Source organism: Phaethon lepturus, unplaced genomic scaffold (assembly GCF_000687285.1).
Source record: "Phaethon lepturus isolate BGI_N335 unplaced genomic scaffold, ASM68728v1 scaffold306, whole genome shotgun sequence".
Classification (NCBI taxonomy): domain Eukaryota; kingdom Metazoa; phylum Chordata; class Aves; order Phaethontiformes; family Phaethontidae; genus Phaethon; species Phaethon lepturus.
The window spans coordinates 22510-23721 of record NW_010546700.1 but is presented as its reverse complement, the minus strand read 5'-3'; the positions used below and the strand labels follow the sequence as shown (position 1 = coordinate 23721).

The window sequence follows — 1212 nt, the reverse complement described above, 5'->3', positions numbered from 1 at the left end:
AGGCAGTGCCCTGCCGGGTGCCGGCCCGCGGCAGGCGGGGGCCATAGGGGGCCGGCACCGCGCACACACACTGGCTTCTAACTGGCTTTTTATTTTATATCAAGAACACTTGGTTTTAAAATCTTTACAAAGGACAAAACGCGGCGACTCCGTTAGTGTGTAAAGAACTAAAGATCTGCTTAAAAAACGTCTCTGCAAAGAGAAACGACTGACACAAAAGAGATTCTCTGCAGCGCAAAGAGGGGCAGAGGTGCCAAGTCTCCAGCCCAGGGCCCCAGTCCCAGGGTCCCTGGGGTCCCCGAGCTCCGGCATTGGCCCCAGTGCCCACAACCCAGCATGAGGCTGGGTCCCCGGACCCTGCCGCTCCCTCTGCCTATAGCACCATGGCCCGGGGCCACTTCTCAACACAGTGAAGGAGCCTTTTCCAGGGCACCTGCGATGACAAGCCGCCTGGGGATGCCTGGGCACTGGTCGAGAGGGATGCCTGGCCATGCTCCTCATCAGTCCCGGGGTGCTCAGCGGGCGGAGCACTGGCGATGCAATTGCCCCATGGGGAGGCACAGCCCCAGTGCGGAGAGCCCCGTGGCCGCTGCCAGCGGTGTCTTCCCTGCCCGCCCGTGCTGGTGCATGGGCGCAGGAGCTATGCCGTGTCCCCCCTGCACCCCACCGGTGCCCTGGGGCGACCCGTGGGGCCCTCCAGCCGGGAGCCGGGAGAGTCAAAGCACTTCTCAAAAGTTAGATAGGAATGAAAGAAAGCGCCAGGGGAGAGCAGGGCATCCGGCCACGCCGGGATCCCGCAGGTCTCCGGGCTCAGTGCTACACCATCCGTGGGTGCTGCCTGCCCGTTGCCCCCGCCGGTCCCTCTGCCAGTGTCTGCTGCGTGCGTGTGCGTGCGTGCATGCGTGTGCGCCGGCGGCGGGCAGCTATACCCTGGTAGTAGAGTGTGAGTGCGGGAGCCCCGTGCTGTTGAAGCCGGCAGTGAAGGTGTTGTAGGGATGCAGGGTCTGCAGCCCCACCAGTGAGTTGGGGATCATGGTGATGGTGTTGGGGGTCATGAGCGGGATGTCGTCTGGAGAGCGGCGCAAGGTGAGGGTGTAGTCGGGCAGCGCAGCCAGGCGCAGGGCGTCATGGGGCGGCACAGCCTCACACTCATGGTGCCCCTGGCTCACCTGCAAGGAGGGCATCTCCTCATCGGGCGCGTGGGCGATGTCA

General features: G+C 64.0%; 1 protein-coding gene across 1 annotated transcript in view; it reads right to left on the bottom strand.

The window, feature by feature from the left end:
- Nucleotides 1-923: 923 nt before the first annotated feature.
- NLGN3 (neuroligin 3) overlaps nt 924-1212 on the bottom strand; it is a 21989-nt gene continuing 21700 nt past the window's right edge. Inside the window, exon 11 of the mRNA XM_010289366.1 lies at nt 924-1211. Coding sequence (XP_010287668.1) covers nt 924-1211 — 288 coding nt within the window. The remainder of the gene's footprint in view (nt 1212) is intronic.